The sequence below is a fragment of the Uloborus diversus genome, chromosome 6 (genome assembly GCF_026930045.1).
Source record: "Uloborus diversus isolate 005 chromosome 6, Udiv.v.3.1, whole genome shotgun sequence".
Lineage (NCBI taxonomy): Eukaryota > Metazoa > Arthropoda > Arachnida > Araneae > Uloboridae > Uloborus > Uloborus diversus.
In genome coordinates this window covers 23,622,718-23,642,404 of record NC_072736.1, presented here as the reverse complement: position 1 = coordinate 23,642,404, position 19,687 = coordinate 23,622,718, and the positions used below count along the sequence as shown (strand labels likewise).

General features: G+C 37.8%; 1 protein-coding gene across 1 annotated transcript in view; it reads left to right on the top strand.

Annotated features, from left to right (window-relative positions):
* Positions 1-19,687, top strand: part of LOC129225091 (kielin/chordin-like protein) — a 268,146-nt gene that overhangs the window by 123,941 nt on the left and 124,518 nt on the right. The window contains exons 12-15 of the mRNA XM_054859646.1: positions 1,165-1,347; positions 8,601-8,786; positions 16,124-16,228; positions 17,897-17,989. Of these exons, the coding sequence (XP_054715621.1) occupies positions 1,165-1,347; positions 8,601-8,786; positions 16,124-16,228; positions 17,897-17,989 (567 nt within the window). The remainder of the gene's footprint in view (positions 1-1,164; positions 1,348-8,600; positions 8,787-16,123; positions 16,229-17,896; positions 17,990-19,687) is intronic.

Genomic DNA, 19,687 nt, shown 5'->3' with positions numbered 1-19,687 from the left:
TTGATAGATTTTTCAAGTTTTCTAAAAAAAAAGGGGAAATAAAGAGAGTTTCGTGGAACCCTTGATTGATCTCCATGGAACCCCTGTATTCCGCGGAACACAATTTTAAAAAATGCTGCTCTATATTATGACTATAATAGTAAGACTCTTGACCTTGGACGAGTTCATTTATGGATGGGTTAAAAGATGAGAAATTTCTATCTTGTCTTAACGCCATTACCCGTAATTGGCAAAGCAAATCGGCGTTCCCTCTTTAACTAACGGAATCCTTATCCATCGGAAGTTACAAAGCCATACTGCAGAATACTTCCTCTGAGACGAAAGCAAGTTTCAGGTAGGTCACAAAGAAACAGTTCTGTGCCTTCAAAATCGGATGGTAAAGCCCTAGATTGCTACTTAATTTGCGACACGTCCGCCATCTTGGGGCTAAATGCCGTTTTCTTCCTACATCTGCTATGATGAAGTAGCGTGTTTTCTTCTTGATTTCGATTAAAATGGAGTTAATAAGAAACCAAAAGTAAGAAGCAAAACACGCTAATTCATCACAACAGAAATAGGAAAGTTTTTAACCCCAAGATGGCGGACTTGTCGCTACGATCCAGGGCTTTAGCTACAGTTCGGATGAACCGGCGATCCTGCTCATGCATAATGTATAATCCGTTTTCCAAGAGATGGCACTTGTCTCCGCCTTCGTCACGTGGTATCCGATGATTCTATTTCACTGTTTTGGGCAGAAGGTATATTCGGATCATAGCATTTTGTTGTAAAAGCAAGCAGTTTTTAAAATGTAAAATAACGAAAATATCAACAGACAAGTGAAGCAAGTGATGTAAAGAACACTAAAACTTTTTTGCACATCAAAATGCACGCCCAAGTTAAGGTTGTCTGGTTGTCTCATTTAGAAGCGCGTGGATATCGTCGCCTCAGAGAAACAGTAAAATATCTTAGAGTTATTTCTGGGACTAGATATCTTACTGTTGCTCTAAGGCAACGATATGTTTACCGATCACCCCCACGTAAAATGGAGCTCTGCGTTCGAGAAGGCGAGGCAGGGCTAAGTGCTTTCTCGTAAAAACGGACAATGAACTACCACCGAATTATCTCCGTATTACCACAAACCGTATGTTAACAATGTACTACATTTCCATCCCTCGCCCTATGCAGATGTACAAGTCAAATGCTCCCCCGTACGGTGTCCTCCGACTTGCAGACAAGGAATCGGAGCTACAGGTTGTCCTTCCTGCATTTGTGAACCGATGTGTTCCCCGCCAAAATGTGATTTCGGATGCTATGTCGACCCCGATCCAAAGGGACTCTGTCCTGACTGCATCTGCCCCAGCAAAGACAGTAAGTACACTGGAGAAAAACTTGCCATCCTTTATAAGTGTGTCTATATAAGTAGTACAGTAGTAAAGCATATCTCTAACAGAATGAGTATTTGTTATTGTTTAAACTGTTGTTGTTACTTATCTTCACAGTCTGACGGAGTCAAACAAGATCTACGATCCCGTTAACTGTAAGGAAGTCGAAGACCAAAAGGGGATTGCTAAAGAGATCCTTCTTAGAGGGGGAAAAAAACTGTAAAGTTTAAAATAAGGTTAAAACTGAGAATATTTTAAATGTGCCTTGAAGGAAAAAAACTAATAATTAAAGTCCTAAAATACATTAATTTTAGGCTTCAATACTGACAAAATACGAAGGGCACTAATGAGGTGAGGCACCAGAAAAAATCTCCCAGAATCTTTTTTCGAAATTGGTCAATCTTCAAGGGCGCGGTGATTGGTTTTTAATCTCCTTTATCTCCGTAATATCAAAGATTGTCTAAAAATATATATATTTTTTAACTTCAATGTGGAAAATTTACTGGTGGAGAGTCCCTCAAAGGAGGTGGGATCGCCCTCATTGCACTTCCCTTGTTTGTCTACGGAGAAAAGAAACGATAAAGTGGCTCCTGTTCCCTTCCCAGCAAAATTTTTAAAATTGAAGTCAAAAAATTGCAATGTTCAGCAGTTTTTGGTAACGTTTGAGAGTAGGGGCTCTCTCACGATTATTTTTAATTATTTTTTTTTTTTTTTTTTAAATTGAAGCTAATTTTAGGACATCTTTTTTTGACGATAGAATGTCTGGGACTCCTCCCGGAAATTTTTTGAAATTTGAAGTTTTAGAACTGCAATTTAAGTCTATGGTTGGTGAAGTTGAGTGGAACAAGGAAGAATCGGTAATTCTCGACGGAATCGTTTCGACAACTATATAAAACACAAAACTATCTTTGATCACGTTAGGGAAGAGGAGCTCGACTTGGGGATATCCTTTTGAAACTTTTCGAAACTTAGGTATACTAGACACAATTTGAAACTACCTTTAGTGAAGTTAGGGATTACGGCAGATCTCCTTCGGAGATTTTTCGACAGTGAAGTTTCAAAAAAAAAAAAAAAAAATATTATTATACACTTGGACGTGGCTAAAGAAATGGGGAAAGGTTTCCCTTTGAGCATTTTTTCCGAAACTGAAATCAATTTTAGGCTATAGTGCGGAAGAAAGGGCCAAGGAGCTCTCCCGCGAAAATTTCTATTGAAAGAAACCAAGTTATCTTTCGTGATTTAGAAGGAATGGCAAAGGTTCGAGGGCTCCTGTCTGGAAATTATTTGAAATCAGATTGAAGTCTGAACAAGGCAATTGAAGGCTATCGTTGGTGACGTTAGAAGAAAGTCTTGACGTTTTTTGCTTTATTTTTATTCAGAAGCTAAGCAGCTTCACATACATTGAGGACTGCGTACAAAGCGCCTTGCGTCAGGACACACACAGGAAAAGATTTACAACAAAAGAGGCGGAAATAACACCCAGGGCACTGGCAGGAATCGAACCCACGATCTCCGGCATAGAAGACGTAGCTTCTACCACAGAGCCGCGGAGGCCCCCAGTCTCGATATTAGTTACCAAAAGTAAAATCAGATGCTCTTCTCCAAACATTTTGCGAATTTGACGTTCTAAAATTAACTCTCTAGGCTTTGTTTGGTAACGAAAGGAAAAATAAGGGGTGGGAGGTTAGAAATTCCCCCTAAAAATCTTTTTTGAATATAAAGTCAGAATCGAGTTTTTTGGTAAGAAGGGCTCGAGGGTTCTCATACGGAAATTTCTAAAAGCGAAGTTGTAAGCTATCTTTGGTGACGTTAGGGCGTTCTGCGATTAAGGATATCATTCCAGAATCCTCTCTTGGAAGTTCGTCGAAATTTAAGTTTTAAAAGTGTAATTTGAAGCTATATTTCAAGACGTTAAGTTAAAGAGGGGGAGGAGACTTAGAGATGTCCCCCGGTAGTCTACCAAAATTGCGAATCTTTAATGTGCATTTTCAGACTATCTTTGGAAGTAATGTTATAAAATGGGACCTGGACCCTCCTCGGAAAGTTTTTAAGATTAACTTTTGAGATTAATTTAAGATTAATTCGCAGGGGCTGTCCCTAGAGATTTTTGTCAATGAAGCTTTAAAAATACAATTTTAGGCTTATATAGTGACACGTTAGGAGCGTTTACGTTGAAGTGCACACAACCTTAAATCACATATGTCTGCTTTTTCTATAAAATTTTTCGAAATTGAAGGCTGAGAAACGTATTTCTACGCTATGTGTGGAGACGTTAGGGAATGGGGGAGGTTCCTGAGGCTTTCCTAGGAAACTTTTTTTTGACATTGAGGCTTTAGAAACTTGAAGAGGTAGGAATGAGAGATAAAGGAGCTTTCCCTCTTAAGTCTTAAGTCTTTTTTTTATCTGTCCCATTTCAGATTCATAGTTTATCGTAGTCTACACTTACTTTCCCGTATACGATTCTGAGATGAAAGTAGCGATTATTTGCAGCAGACTTACGAAATGTCTTGCCAACTCAGAGTACGGCTGTCTTTTTCGATTGGGAGAACCATCCATGATATTGTCCTCTCATATGTGTTGTCCCAAATGGGCATCCAACAATTTTCGTGGCTGCAAAGTCCAGCTTTTTGAGTTCTTCCTGTCTCTCTCTCTAGTAAGTTGTGTCCTTCTCCCAAGTGTTTCTATTATCTTCTTGGCTATTAGGCTATTAAATAGCTTTACCTTTATTTCGCCGCCAGCCTTGTCTAGTGCTCAGAGGAATCTGACTGCAATGAGGAGGTCCTGGATTCGAATCCTGGCTCGGACATGGATGTACTTTCTTTCTTTTGTCCTTTGCCTTCCTTTGTGTGAATGTGTTGTTATGCTGTGAATGGTTTCCTACCCTATAAACGGGTCCTTATGGCTGGTGTGTACTGTGGAAGTCGGACTTCCCACCAAATTATGGTACAGTTGGAAAAGTGAAGCAGCGCACCCCAAATTTCCAGCCTAGCTGGCACAAGACAACTACAACAGTAAACTTTATTTCGCCATGGAATGGACGGATATAACAGCTGATCGACGACTGAAATAATATCATGTGTAGCATCTATTTCAGTTCTGAAAAACTCTGCCCGTTTTACTTCATCTACAATTTATATTCATTACACATTACATTCATCTTACTATCTCAGAGCAAAACTAACGTTAGTCACATAATCGCTACTTTACAGGTGAGAGGGAAAACATTTGCCTGGTGCATACGAAGGATGGGACGCGTGCTCTTTTAACACTAGTAAATAATTACAAAGGATTTTTTTTTCAGAATTACGTGGAATTTGAAGGGCAAGAACTTAAATATTTTTTTAAATGATACAGTACTGGCCAGAATGGATGACTCACTTGTTTTTTCCCAATCATACTGTGTGACCATCGATTACATGGAAATGCTAATATCCGGTTTATAGGCGGAAATGGACGTATCTATTAGTTTATAGGAGTGTTAGTTGGTTTGTTTCAGATGCGCACTTTTGCCTCTACTATTTAGCCTTAGTTTTGTAAAAATGAAAATTTGCTCACAGCAACATTTTTTAAGTCTCAACTATATTTGATCTATATTCTCACGGCAAAAATTACATGATTTATTTATTCACAACAAAGTTTTGAGCTAACCATTTTGCTTTTACGTTCCTGAACGAAATGAAAATATTTTCTTTTCTTTTTGTTGTTTCCATGGTAATTATTTTTGTTTCCCCTTATTTTATTTTTGAGAATGCGATAAATAAATAAGGTATTAGTAACATTATAAAACGTGTGCATAAAAATCCCATCGTTATTTTCCGTTCTCCCCTGCTGGATCCATTCAGATGGAATCTTCTTCACTTGGCACGTTGTCAAATTACATACAATCCGTGGTCAAACAGTACTAACGTATTGGCGCCAGATGTTTGTTTTGGCCGACTGTGAAAGTGATTGTGTTCTTGTTTGGCATTTGGTTAGTTTATTAGATGTGTTCGCCGTGTATTGACGCATAAATTTTTGCAGAAGGGTAAAATAATATCAAAATGCCCAGTAGAAGAATTTTACGCGAAATGCATGCACAAGTAAAGATTCTGGGAGAAGAAGGTAAAAGTGCTTGGGGAAGTTCTACCCGATTACAATTGGCACAAAAGACAGTTTCCAAGTCTATAAGTAATTTTAAAACGGAAATTATGGATATTCAAAGCCAAAAGGTCGTCACAAGAGCACAAGCAAGCGCATTGATGATTCTATAATTTTGGCCCCGAAGAAGTCACCCAGAAAATCAGAGGAAGCAATCCAAGCTGGTTTACCAAAAGATAATAATTTCCCTAGCCAAAGGACAATCTGCAGGAGGCTTTTCAATGCCAATTTAAAGTCTTACAATCCTACTAAGAAGCCTAAGTTGTCTCTTAAAAACATTGCTGACCGACTGAAATTTTGTAAAAATTATCGAGGGTTAACTGCGGAGCAATGGAAACATGCGATGTTTTCTGACGAGACTCAATATCGCAGTTTTATGCATTTTTTGAAACATACGGCGACCTCCCAATAAAAGATACTGTCAACTCTACAGTATTCCCACCGTTAAAAATGCTGCAAAATTCATGATCTGAGGAGCCATTTGTGCCAAGGGAAGATGTGAATTGTGGTTCATGCCTGAAGGCATATCAATTAATTAATGGAACTGTTTATCTCGATCTGCTAAAAGAGAAGTTACCAACGTTTATGAATATCAACCAGTGCACACACTTCCAACATGATGGAGCACCTTGCCGCCAGACTGAATCTGCATAGGCGGATTTAGGCCGAAATATTTGGGGGTGCAACAATAACAGGGATCTGAGAGGGGGGGGTATTCCCGGAATAACAAGGCAGTGGCGAAATCAGAAAATAATTTTAGGACGGGACACACTTACAAGTCTATAAAAACGCGATGTAAACCATATTTAGTAAGATTAGGGGATGGGCAATTCTTAACATTTCAAACTGCAGAAAAAGTCTTAAACGAAAGTCCATATTAGAAGCAATGGGTGAATCTAGCTACTGGTTTGAAATGAGATTCACGCCCCAGAAAAATTTTGAAATAGTAGTTTTGAAAACGCAGTTTTACAGTTCTTGGTGATATTTTAGAGGCAAGAAAGGTACGTGTGGTTCCAAGGCTATTTTTAGAAATTTTAGTTTTATAAATGTGATTATAGTCCATATTTATAGTTTGGGTTATGAATGAGACTCATAGACTGTCTCCAATTGTTTGTTGAAAAGCAGATAGAAATACGTAACCCCCTCCCCTCATCCATGCTACCTCTTTAACTTTTCATATTTGAAGTTCCAAAAATACTACGGGGGACAATTTTTGATGCTGTTACCGGACGGGGTGTTCTGGAGCTCTCCCCTGGAAAATTTTCGAGATTGAAGTCCTAAAAATGAAGTTCTTCTACAATAATCCATGGTATTAAAAAAAAGGATTATCCCACTTAAATATTTCGACATAGTAGTTTTCAAAACCAAAATATTAACACTATTTGATGATAATAGAGAAAGGGGGGTGATAGGCCCTTGTTCGAATATTTTCCAAAATTAAAGTCATGGTGTAAGTTACATGGTGTAAGTAACACATGAGTGTAAGACCATATTTGGTAACGTTAGGAACACTGCAGTTTTTCAAAACTGAAGCTCTAAAAACGCAATTTTAAACGATTTTCGATGTATTTAGGTGATTAGAAGATCTTCCTTGGAAATTTTTCGAAAGTGAAGCCCAAGAAACGAAATTTGAGGTACTCTGTTATAACTGTAACTGGAGAAAGGGCTTTGGAGAAAAAACATTTTGAGGGTTAATAGAAAAAATGAAAACGAAATAGAAAAAAAATCAAAAAAAAAAAAAGGGAGGGGGAGATATGAAAAAAAGAGGATTGTGCGAGAAGGCACATAATTCGCCGCCAATAATCTGAAGCTGTTGAAAAATTTATATGTCAATATTTCTTTTTGAAAGAAAAATTAAGATTTTTCCCCAACATTCTTTTTCTTTTTCGTAAAATAACTGCGTTTTCCCAAAATATGATCTTTTTCTTCTCTTCAATAATAAAGAATGTTTTTTTTAAACATCTACTCAGCAGTCTTGTGCCCCTTCCCCCCTGGATGCGCAACTGCAGCAAAATGTCCGGAAGTTCTCCTTCAAAAATTTTTGATTATTTACCTCAAAATTGTTGGTTTTCGGTTGATTTCGGTGTAGATTTTATTGATCAAGTTTCTTGCAATAGCCATTTTTTTTTTTGGACTTTATTAGCCATTGTTGTTTTAAAATAGAAGAATTTGTATTGATATACGAATAAACACCCAATTACAGAACATGCAATTATTCTATACAATAACTCAGCACTGAACAATAAATTGTTTGAGAAGTTTCTTTATTTAGCATGAAATTATTTATTAGGGGTTTTTTTTTTCCAAATGGATAAAATTACTTTCACTAGCGACGTGTGGTGATACACTGGATTCAAGTAAATTTACTAGTATAGCAGCTATGAATTTTTTCCCCCAACCGCATTTCTGAGTGAAATGTACTAAACTAATTTTTTTTCATAACCCAATCAAAAATTTTGGGGGTGCGGCGCACCCCCGTAAATCCGCCTATGTGAATCTGTTACGACATATATTGCAAAAAAGGGTTTTCCGATCCTTGAGCTGTGGCCAAGAAATTTCCCAGATCTAAACCCAATCGAGAACTGCTGGGTAATTTTAAAGCGCAAAGTTGCTAAGCGTAACCCCACCTCACTTTTGGACTTAAGAGAAACTATAAAACAAGTGCGGATTACAGAAGTTACACCAGACTATTGCGAAAAATTATGTATTTCAATGCCTAATCGTATCCAAGCTGTATTGGAAAAAAAAGGTTTCCACACCAAATATTGAACCTTTTCTCAATTATTTATGTATAATGTGCTCATATAACTAAAATTAATCATTCCCATTAAATAAACATTTAGTAAAATGCTATTATTCTTGTGCATTCATAAACATCACAGTTTTTTTGGTGAGTCATCCATTCTGGCCAATACTGTACATTTTTCATATCTCAAGGTTGGAAAAAAGGAGAGAGTTTCTTTCTTGTACCGAGCGATACACATTATATTTTTGCATTGGAGAAATCAAAGTGTTATTGTTGCAACGAGACTTACCATTCTATCGCACCTTGATGTTGCGAGGCACAACTAAATGTGAAGAAAGTTTTTCTTTTTATTACAGACCCTCAAAGCATTCAGTGCGCCCCCGTCGAATGCGGACCGTTGTGTCACGTGGCTTACTTCGGAAGTGGTTGCCCAACTTGCATTTGTGACCCATTGTGCTCGACCCCACACTGCGATCCTGGATGTCGCCTGAAATACGACCCACAAGCTGGTCCATGTCCTCAATGCGAATGCCCACCCAAAGGTATCAGCTATATTTTCTTCGAATATGAACTTTAACCGGTTGTTCATGAAGCGATGATGCCCTGAATGTATTTCTAAAAATCGTAAAGTGTGACTCAATATTGTTGGCGCTCGGTGGAAGTGCAGATCATCGAACTTCGAGGAGGGCAGTGAAAGCGATGAGCAAATCAACACTTTCACAATATGGTCCCGGGGTTGCCCACCCCACCTAAGAGCAAAGTCGCGCCCTCCCTCCTAAATAACATAAAGACCCCCCCCCCAAAAAAACAAGCGAAAAAAGCCCCCAAAGGAGAGAAATACCCCTCAAAACACCCCCCCTAAAAATTTCAATGGCGCAGTCTGCGCCATGACCTCCCCCCTCCCAGGGGGCACCCCTGATGGTCCTGAGTCATTTTCAGAATATAAGTACAGATACTGTCCTGTAATTAAAAAGATTATTGTACTCAAAATAAGTTATTTAAAACTCACTTAAAATGTATTTTTCTTTAAGGTACACATACAACATACACCTGTATCACCACAAATATTGGGGCGCTTTCAAAAATTCACTTTTTTACGGATTTCTTGAGAGATAAAGGACTAACTGTTCTCTAATTTTGGTCACATAAAAGTTATGCTCCAGCTGGTATTTTCCAATAAAAAGAAAATCTCCCATACATTTCGGGGATCGGCAACAAATTGAAGAAAACAAAAACGTTTTTTGATCATGCTTTATCGTAAGTAGCTAGGAATAAGAAAGCCTGTTGTGTACAACTATTTTACGAACTTTCGAGAAAGTACCACTGATAAGCATGAAGATATAAACATTTCTTTCGAAACTGCTAATTTTATTTGATGGCATAACATGCACATTTTGCCATCAAACCTTAACAAATTGTCAGAAAACTTGATAATATACAAGAGAAGTATGAGATTAAAATTTGATGAAATATGAACTTTTAACGTAATTAACTTTTCACTGCGCATGTGCGAAAGATCGCAATTATAACCTTTTTAATTAAAAACACAAGTAGATTCCTCAACTCACATCACACCCGAGGGTTCCCTGTTCCTATCACAGTAGTGACTTGCCCAGATTAGGGACCTCCTCAACTCACAAAAAAAAAAAAAAAAGTTCAATATCTTGAAAATTTAGAAAGATATCAGCCATGGCTAGTCGACGAATCATAAGTGATTTATTCGTAAACAATCTGTTTTAATGATGAGTCACAATGAACAATTACAGATAAATGTTGCAAACTTCTGAACGACCCCTAACAATTGATCTCGAGTGGTGTCAATTCTCAAAACTGCTGCTCTTACTCACCTTCTTTCAAGTATTTATTCAGAATTTCATCGAAAACAACCCACTGAAATAGGGTTAAATTTGAGCTCTTTACGAGTTGCCGTCCGGAGCAAGATCCCTGGCTTGCTCCATAGGCGCCCATATGCAATTTTTTAAGGGGGGGGGGGATTCAGATATTTTCCAGATTGAAACCGATATCTGTACAGATTAGAGTTATTAAAATTTGACATTTTTAATAACTTATTCATTAATGGCTGGAGAAGAAATGTTTTTACATTTTTGCAAAGAAAAAAGTACTGAAAGCAAGAAAGCTCTAATTTCTAAGGGTAGGGGGCTGGAGTCCCCACTTGCCCCACCCCTTATATGGGCACCCATGGCTTGCTCCCTCTTAGATCTGCCAGTGGGCATCACACATTTTAGTTAAAAAATACTTTTGTCTGTCCATCCCGGAGGTTCTCAAACTGGATGCCACGGCACACTGGAGTGCCGCAAGAATTGGCAAGCAGTACCGCGAAGTGTCCGGGCTGCATATAAACAACCTTTACTCTGCTAGAGACCATGTAAAAATTTGGACACCGCTGATTGGCTGCCGCTTGAAAGCATCATCCGTCTTCTGTATAGCTTGTTTTGCACGCTCTAATTATTGTTTCATTTCGTAACAAAACATGTTTTCTAGACCTTCTTCGAGCAGAGGGGGAGAATTTAAAACATTCAAACGTAAATTCAGAACCTCCAAGGAACGAAATTTGTTCAATACGTTGGATGGGGAAAAGACATCGCAGACACATTTGCGTCGACTGCCCAATCAGGAGTCCCGAAACTATTATAAGGTCTCTAGCTGAGTAGAGGTTGTTTATATGCGTCCGGCATTTGTGGCAATCCCCTCCAGAGCTTGAAATGCTTATTAAAGAAACATGTATACCAATACAGCAACAACGTAGACTTTACTAGAAAAGAAAGTGTTCACGTTTTGCTTCCCAAATATTCGATTTGTGAACCTTTCCTAAGTTTCCGAGTGACAGAAGAATCATTCGCTAGAACGTGTAACTACCAATGGTTGTTCATTTTTCAACAAGATTCGGTACCTCTCATTATATTACAGACCCTCCCAACCCCCATTTTCTCAATAACGAGCTTCCTAGTCGTTGGATTGGGCGAAATTCCGATGACGACTATCACCAAGGCTATCGCTTTCTTCCGTAGCCACCGAGCTCTCTGGTGGCTCTCCACGCGATTCCTTTATGGTATTACACCAAAGTTTGTGAGCTCGTGCCCAAGGTGCTGATTTGCAAGATTATCAACAAGTCTATCACTTCCTTCCGTGGCCGCCGAGCTCTCCGGGCCTAACTCCACGCGATTTTTTATGGTGATACATCAAAGATCGGGAGCTTGTGCCCAAGGTTATGATTTGTAAGATTTACGCCAAAAGACCAAAACCGCATTTTCTAACATTGATCGTGGTATGTTGCAGTGAGTGAAACAAAAATTAGACTTTAGACTTGGTATCTGCCGCAATATGAACAGTCCATATACCGAGCCTTTCGGGGGCAAATTTTGTACAGTACTCTCCAGTAAAGTCAGCGTTGTTGCTGTATTCACAATATATTTCTTTCAATAAAGCTTCCAAACCCCGCGTGGAATTCGATATGTAATATGCATGGGCGTGCACGGAAATTTTGAGGCCCGTCATAAATGACTTTTCCGGGCCCCTCTCCATATTGTTTAACCCTATATTTCACGTCTTGTGTAAAAAATATGAGTCCCCCTTCAGGCTCGTGCCCGGGCCAACCAGTGATGTTTTCATCAATTTTTCTGAGGGTATACTTTCGGTGATCCATTACGCACAATATGTGTATGCGATCACATACATAATGTGTCATAATATGAAAACTTTTGAAGCTTGAGGGTATACGCTATATCTCTAAAACATTTTCAAGAGTATACAGCGTATATGGAGTACAGTACCCGCCACTAATAAAATCACTGAATTATAAAATCAGCCACTTTTTAAAATCAAATCTGGAAGAACAGAATCATTGCAATAGCAAAACATGGTAAAACCATCTTTTAATGAAATCACTATCGCCGTTTTATAAAATCAAAATTTTGGACATTATGCGTAAAAAAATGATAAAGAAGCACCAAGAAGTGAAAGAAGATGAGGAAATCTCAGCATCAAATTTTCCTCTTCAATGGATTTCAGAAAAGCGCTTAAACATATACGATGCACTTTAGAGCAAAGAAGAAAACATAGTGTTGAACGTTACAAAACATTTAGTGAACTCCCAAACGATATTGAATCTTAACTCTCCAATTCTATCAATTAAACTGCAATACGCCAATATTTTAATACAAATGTGTTAAAAAAAATAAAAAAATAATAATAATAAAGTATTTGAATTTCAAAACCTTTCATTTTTTAAAATGCCGGTTTATAAAATCAGCCGCTTTATAAAATCAAATGCCTTGAGAACGAATGTGATTTTAATAAGCGGCGGTCACTGTATACCCTATGGGAACACCACTGTGGCCAACAGGTGTCCCTTCTCCCCCCATCCCCGTGTGCAAGCCCCTGTGTATATGTAGATAGTAGAGATAAACTAGGGTGTCATGAAAGGAATCTAATTCATTAAAGGGTGCGGCATATCGGAAAAGTATGAGAACCTCTGCTCTATCCAATATAGCAGAACATGGAGAAAAGGAGGTAAGTTGGAGTTCGACAGTTTTTAAAAGAGGGAGAAGAGTCAAATATCTCTATATTAAAAAATAAACTAACGTCAAAGAAATGGTGAAAGGATTTCTGTGTCGCGCCTGCGTACAGGCCTTGAAATTTGGTACAACGTTACTTAAAGCGCTGGGGGGTTTGCACCTCGGATTCAATTTTTAAATTTCGAATTATTATTATTATCATTATTATTTTGTAATTATTTTTTCAAACTAAAATTTCACATACATTGACTAGAGGGTAATGTAGAGGTGAACATTTTCTCACATCCCTTAACATCCTACGTCATTCGAAAGAGCTTTTTCTTCTGCATCAGATGAAGCTTGTTCCAAGTTTCTCAATTAATTAGAACAGCAGATATAAGTGTTACTAATTTAGCGAAAGTCCTATTCTCAATTCATTTCAATTCCAGAACTAAAGAGTTGAATAATACTAGAGACAACGAATTTGAAAACGATTTTTCAAACGAACACTGTTAAAAAAATTTCCTGAAAATAACGGATTAACTACCGGCAGCAAAGTTGCCGTAAATATTACGTTTCCGTTAAATTATTTTCCGCGACTTAACAGAAGTTCCATTTCCCATTTCGCCGTTTAGTTCCGTTCTTCCGATTATAAATTTCCCGTGATTTATCGAAAATTCCATTTCTCTTCTTTCCGTTGATCTTTTTTTCCGTTTTTAAATTTTCCGTTCATCTTTTTTTCCGTTTTCAAATTTTCTGTATCTTTACAGAACTTTCGGTTCTTGATTTTTCGTTGCGCTATAATTTTTCGTTTCTCATTTTCACATATTTTACTGAAATTTCATTCTCGTTTTTTTATCTTATCTTTAAAATGATATAGTAGAAAAATAGTTAACAATTCAAAAAATATTATTATTTTATTATTTGTATTTATTATTCAAATATATTTTAAGTGAAAATTTTGCTTGATAACTTACCTACCATACAGCTCTTCTTCAAGTATCTATCACGAAATTTTCAACACCTTCAGATGAATAAAAATAATTGAAAAGTACCAACAAGGAAAATAGTGAATTTGAATATAACACCAATTTTTGATGCTGATACTGTTCGATATTTCCTTCGACATCCCCTCGTACATATTCTGGCATAGCATGGAAAAAGCATACATAAAAAATAGAATATTTTTCATGTATGCAGAATGAGTCAAATAAAATACCATTAAAAACCGTTTGACTTTATCATGGAATAATATACTTGATGGAGAGTACCGCATACCAATTTACTGTGTTAAAAAACAGAATCGTTGACATACACGTGAAAAATTTTTAGCTCAGATGATGTGACCCCCCCCCCCCCCCGGTGATTTCCGCATTTATCACTCATTGGAACAGTAACATAGATTTTTAGTAGCATAATCATTATACTTAGGCTAAACCAATCAATCAGTTCGTTTTACCCGAAATGTTTTTACAAGAAACTTGCAATAATCTCAAATAAGTTGTTGGATGAGATCCTAATAAAATAAATTAAGTAATTTATATTTATTATTATGAATGAAATCCTGAAAGGAGTAATGACTGTTTCCAGATTTCTAAGTAGTCAAGAAAACTTGTCAAAATTTTAATTGTATTTTCAAAGATTAACACTCTGCTATGCCTTTTCGCAAAAAATATAACAGCAAGAAATACTTTTATTTAGAGATTTGAAATGTTTACTTTCAATCTGTCAAAAAAAAAAAAAAAAAAAAGAGTGATTTTTTTTTGTCTTGCTCGCACACTACGATAATCTCCAGTTGATACGAAATGTTGGTATTTAACGTTTTAATGACTTTCAAGAGTACAATGCGTTTCAAGAGTACAATAACTTTATAATAGTTCTATAAATTCTAAATCAGGCTACCATCGGAATTCTATCAAATACATATTAACAAGAAAAATACATTTGTACATTAACATGTTCAAAGATATTCAACAATACTTACATGTGACCAGCGGTGCTAAATTTAAGTATCTCCATTGCATCTGGATACAAGTAATTTAATATCCTTTATTTTAAATGGATAACACGAGATCCTAAAACTATTCTCACCGCTAGAACACACAATATAGCGCGAACGAAAATAGCGCGAACATTTTCTCAAACCTACAAAACCCAAAGGCGTAAAAACAATTTCGACATACGAGTATATTACTCTCCATACATGAAATAGCAAGCTATCTATTTTGTCTACGACATCTGAGTTGTTATTCTAAATAAGCTTTTAATTAACAAAATGTAACAGTGCGATTTAATAAGCACTATCAAAAAGTGATGTTTATCATAACTTGAAGGCTAATCAGAATGCTAACAAAGTACAGCACAGCGGCAACCCTAGAAATGGAAAAAAAATTCGTTTTCGGTATTTCCTTTCGTGATATTTCCGTTGTTGTAAGGAAAAAATACGTTTTGAAGCATTACGGAAATATTCTTTTAAAATCAGTCAGAAAACTACCTGAATTTTCAGGTTTTTTTTTAACAGTATTCAAATCGGCCATTTTGCTATCCTTAGTGGGTCTTATAAGCTGTGAATTTGGTTCAAGTTAGCTCGGACACTGGTCGAGGGGTACTCTTTTAAGCGTTTCTTTAAAAATAATTTTGTAACACATATTTTTATCAAATTCTTTTAGTGAATTCGAATTGGAGTGGGATTTTAATATATTACTAAACTTAATGATCTCTTTACTGAAACTCTTATTTTCTACGGGAAGTGGAGTACGATTCCTATGTTGTTCTAATCGTAACGTGTCTTTTAAATTGATCCTTCTTAAGAGACGATTTAAATTTTTGCGGACCGCATAAGATTACGCAGTAATCTTTGGTAGCAAGCATTGGGCGGATCCCCGTAATATTGAAATAAAAATCATAATAATTCTCATATAAATAATAGCCGATGATCGAGTAACCCGTTTGTTTCAACAATGAAACTCGCACCGCGGCATGATAATTTGATAATTTTGATAATGTTTAACATGCAGGGAAATGCTTTATCGTGACAAGGCTGAACTCGATCCGGAAACTTAATTGTTTTACTGGTAAGACTGTCATTTCAGGAGAATGAAGAAACAAAAAAAAAAAAAAAAAGGCCAACAATGAGCGCTACCTACTGGAGTTTAGGGTTCTTTCACTGGAGTTCGGGTTAAAACAGGCAATAGCTGCGTTCAAATGTAGAAGCAAATTTTCACCCGTCATACCTTGTTTGTGTATGTGACGGGAGGTTTTCTAGTGATAATAATAATAATGGCATCATTATTGGACTGACACTAAGAGTGCACTAAAAAGATTGGGAAGGCTGCAACCTGCAATGTCATTTTCTTTCTCTTTAGATGTCGGCCCCGTTAAATGCTTGCCCGTGCAATGTCCATCTGGCTGTCGAATTGATTTCACCACAAGACAATGTCCAAGCTGCTCATGTGACAACCCGATGGGAGGTAATGCTATTTCAAAGAAAAAAAAAATCACAGTGAAAAAACAACCATTTGTACAGTTTGACCATGGATGTTATGGAATTGACAAACGTCCAGTTAAGACGAGTCTGTCTGAATGAAGAGGAAAAGTAAAAAAAAAAATTAGCTGTAATTTGAATTCCGAAACTTTGAATTCAAATTATGTTTTTCGCAATCACGAGTTGCGACAAGACTCTACTGGTTAGAGTTATTGTTTCTAGAAATGGCTCCCCCGCCCAAGCATGTCCCTCCTCCTGGGTGCTTACGTGTATATAGTTGTGTGCGTGTGTGTGTAGGCTTACGTGTGTACACGTAGGCGTGTGTATGTGTGTAAAGGCGTGCGCGCGTAGGCGACTATGTATGAGCATGCGTGTGTAGGACATGGACGCCACCGCCCAGCAAAAGTGGGTTCCGGGGACAGTGCTCAGGACCAGCCGCGCCGCCGCCGGTGGTGCTGCAGGCCTGGTCCAAGCTGAAAAAGGAACCGGAACATCAAGGACTGTCAAGTGAGAACAATAAGCAATCGTGATTGCTCAAAAAATTAGAACTCGTGTTCCGCTCAGTTGAATGGAACTCTGCTCAATTCAGAGGCTAACATATTATTGGGAAGGCATTAGATAGCCACTCTATAACTTTTAACCTGTATGGTCCGTTCAACGGATAATATCGCAAGCTAGATCGTAAAAATGAACTGTCAACTGAGTGATAATTTTTGGTACACTCCACCGTCCTCTGCATGCGCGGCTTCTCCTGGTCGGTGGCGTCCCTGTCCTACACACTCACACGCTCATACACATATACACTCACTCACATACACACAAGCCAACGTGCATACACACAGGTCTACGTACACACACAAGCCTACACATACACAACTGTACACACGTAACCGCCCAAGAGGAGGGACAGGAGCCGTTTCTAGTGAACCAACGCTCAAACAAGTTAAAACACAACGATGGTCAAGAACCAAACGAAGTCTAATTACACGTTAAATTATTTTATTCATTTCACACACTGAATTCCTATAATTACATAACTCAGATACAAAGAAGAATTCCAGAGAAACTCACCCCCTGCTGCCAGCCAGCGTCGGTCGGCCCCCAGCATCTCCAACGTTGGTCCTTCTGCCACCTCTCCTCTCCCGACCCCTCAGAGTTGCTCTGTGTTCATGAGGAAGATTTCGTAGCTCTCCTTTCTCGCCCTTTGGCTTTGGAGGGATGTCTTCGTGACATCCCTCCCCACCACGAAAAAAATGTTCAATTGGACTGGCTGGCATGCAGGGACAAGATTAAGTCCTGTGTTAATTGATGTTAAGTTAGTATCCAAACACTCGAGTTTGTGGCAGAAAATGGGTTGGTTGAGACTTGTTTTACAGTTTCAAATTCGAGATCGCCTGGACAATACTTGTCTTGTATCAGTGAAAATTCTCAAAAAAGCCGGTGATGAGCAGAGGTGTGATGCGCAGGGCTGCGTCGGTCGTGATTGCTGCTTCATCTATCGCTGAGGTAAGCTGGACACCGTAGACTTCACTGACAGGGACCAGGGACCCCAGAGCTGGAAAGAGAATTATTTAAAAAACTTCCTTTAGAAATAGTTAAGTAATATTGCTGTCTTGTTCACTATTCTAACGCATATTATGTGTCTTTAAAACAGGGATCCAGTGCTCCATACCCGTTTGCGCTCCCTGCGCGGTCAACTTCGGCTCGAAACCTTGTCCGAGTTGCGATTGCTCTGGAATCGGAACTGGTTTGTATTATTTTCTTATTATTTTCTATGTCCAACTCGTGATAATCTCGAAGCCTTATAACCAGGGCTGTGGAGTCGGAGTCGGACTGATTTTGGGGTAAAGGATTCGGAGTCGGAGTCGTTAGAAAGCATGTTGACACCGACTCCGGGCTTCTTTTTACTTCCTTTTACAAAAACGGAAGTATTGTAATCGCGAAAAAAATTTCACTCAAATATCGGCCTTAATTTCCATTTTGCTCATCCCCGAATAAATGCTGAGTTTTTTTTTTTTTTTTTTTTTGACCCGACAACACGTGGATATACGCCTTGGAACGTACAGACACCCGAAATATCCATTTCGACGATCCCCGAGTTAATTACAACGAGTTTTCTCGTGACATCCGTATGTACGTATGTATGTGCGTATTTATTAAATCCTTAAAGTAAATGAGGGCGGCCTTTTTTTTTAATTTGTAGTTAGAGCAGCATTGAAAGATTACATATTCGTTGGCGTCAATGTTATTATTTCCGAGATACTTATTTCCGATTAAATTGTACCTCAAATTCATGCTAGGGTAATAGCACCAGTAACAGACTAAGGTCCAGTAACAGACAGTCCTAAGTTTGGGTTTAAATAATAAGAATTTTAGGCGGATAAAACCGATGTTGCTGTGGCACATGAATACGGTGCAACCATCTAGTGTTTATCAGAGTGAATTTTATGAGCCAGTGGGCATTTACAAGGCAGTGGTGGAAGGTTATGAAGAGCTACCACGAGGTCTGCCAGTGTTTCGTGTTCTTTTGATTTTAATAAGGTTTTAGATCTAAAAATAAAGAACTTTTGCACATTTTGAAGAGAAAAGAGGAATTCTGTCCTTTCCTCATCCTATCTGTTCAAGGGCGCCCATATGAGGAGGGCAATGAGGGGCTCAAGCCCCCCCCCCTTTGAAATTAGAACTTCCTTGCTTTTAGTACTTTTTTCTTTGCAAAAATGTAAAAAAACATTTCTTCAGCAATTTATGAATAAGTTATTAAAAATGTCAAATTTTAATAACTCTAATCTGTACTGAAATCGATTTCTATGGGGAAAATATCCTGCTAAGCCATGGGGAACATATCTGTGCCGCTCTTAAAATTTTGCATATGGGTGCCCTTGTATCTCTTGCTGGGTATCATCAGAATTGTCGGTGTCTGTTACTAGAGATCCGATCCTTTTTCGAAATTGAGCAAATAAAAATAGAATTAACTAATTCAAAGGATCTAGAAGCAGCCAAACTTTAGATGAAATGTAGTTTCATGAGAGAAAAATAATTCAAACAGTCTAAATACATTAAAGTGCTCAAAAAATTGAGTTAACCTGAGAACGATGTCGTAGGCATGTCTGTTACTGGTGCCGTTACCCTAATTCAAATTAAAAAAGCAATGAAAGCAATGACGAAAAATTGTGAAGAATTTGAAACTTAACTAACATCAACCTACTACTCGATGTTGTTTGATATGCAGGAAAACTTAAAAAAAAAAAACGTTTTTTGAAGCCAGAGGTGTAGATGACGATGTTTTGGCAAATGAACATCCCTCAAAAGATATCAATAGCGTAAGATAGAGACAATAAGACATTTCAAAGGAATTCGCCAAATCATTTGGTACTATAGATAAATTGAAAACAAGCTAAGCAAATTTATGAGTAATTTAATGATTTTTTTCCACGAATCTGTTTTA